Source organism: Trachymyrmex septentrionalis, unplaced genomic scaffold (assembly GCF_001594115.1).
Source record: "Trachymyrmex septentrionalis isolate Tsep2-gDNA-1 unplaced genomic scaffold, Tsep1.0 scaffold634, whole genome shotgun sequence".
NCBI classification, from domain to species: Eukaryota; Metazoa; Arthropoda; class Insecta; order Hymenoptera; family Formicidae; genus Trachymyrmex; species Trachymyrmex septentrionalis.
In genome coordinates, this window is record NW_017305815.1 from 167,089 (window position 1) to 168,173 (window position 1,085).

Here is a 1,085-nt window from a genome sequence, read left to right on the forward strand (position 1 = left end):
TTTGTCGGCTGGAAGCACGATGATGTCTGTGTCCCTGTTCAGCTCTTGGAGGGCCAATCGCTCTTGTTTAGTGGAGGGTGTTTGGTTTTGGAAACATCGAAACAGGACATTAAATACTGTTTGACAAAACGACCATAATAGCCAACATTATATCATACTTTCCAAGAAAGTATAGAGAAGCTATAGAGATACAAAAACATCCTAACAATTTAAATAGAGATAATAGCTACAACATAAATAAAATATAGAAAACCATTCTCCGTTATTGAAGATTAATTTCCTCAATCTCCCCCCCTCCCCACCCATAATTTTCATCTTTCCCCCCGCCACTCCAACAAGTAGCGTAATATAAAAGGAACGGCCGGAAAGAATAGCTTAGTATCGAACTACTCCTCGCCCTGATGAAGTGGACTGCAAGGTTCACGAAATGTTGGCATTTCAAGAATAGATCTGGACAGGGAGGAAACCCGCGATACGCATAATCTTTATATTAAAATGATTTAATTATTTTTTAAGAAGAATTATAAGTAGAAGTTTTATTGTTTAGAAGTAATTATGCTACTACCAGTGTTTTATTGTACAAAAATATCATATTAGTGTTTCAATGAAGTGTATTTTCTAATTATAATTGGCACAATTTAAAGATTTTACATATTTTTTGAGAAAAATTATTATTACTTGGATAGTTTAAAAAAAAATTTGGAACAGGTTTTAAACAGAAAATCATTTTTTTCTTCAATAGCACACATATAAACGCGTACACTTAGCATCTTTTTTAATTTGTAAAAAAGATTATTTAATCGTATGTTTTACCTCATTTCTTATACATTACAATATATATATAAAAAACTTTTAAAGAATTGTTTTCTGATTGACATGTTGATCATTCCAAATGGAAAAACTTTATATAAAAATTTTTAAAAAAATTTAAAAAAATTTTTTAAAAATGGTTTTTTGATTAACATTTTGATTATTCCAAAATTTTTCTACTTAAAGTTTTACTAAACTATTAATTATAGCATCACAGTTAGCAAGAAAACGGAGAATCTTTTGAAAGAAAGGGAGATTCTCATTGGCGAGATGGA

The 1,085-nt window shown here is 30.0% G+C and overlaps 1 protein-coding gene across 1 annotated transcript in view; it reads left to right on the forward strand.

Moving 5' to 3' along the window:
• LOC108753072 (myosin-10-like) overlaps positions 1-1,085 on the forward strand; it is a 140,169-nt gene that overhangs the window by 138,366 nt on the left and 718 nt on the right. Inside the window, exon 5 of the mRNA XM_018494419.1 lies at positions 1,020-1,075. Within this exon, the coding sequence (XP_018349921.1) occupies positions 1,020-1,075 (56 nt within the window). The remainder of the gene's footprint in view (positions 1-1,019; positions 1,076-1,085) is intronic.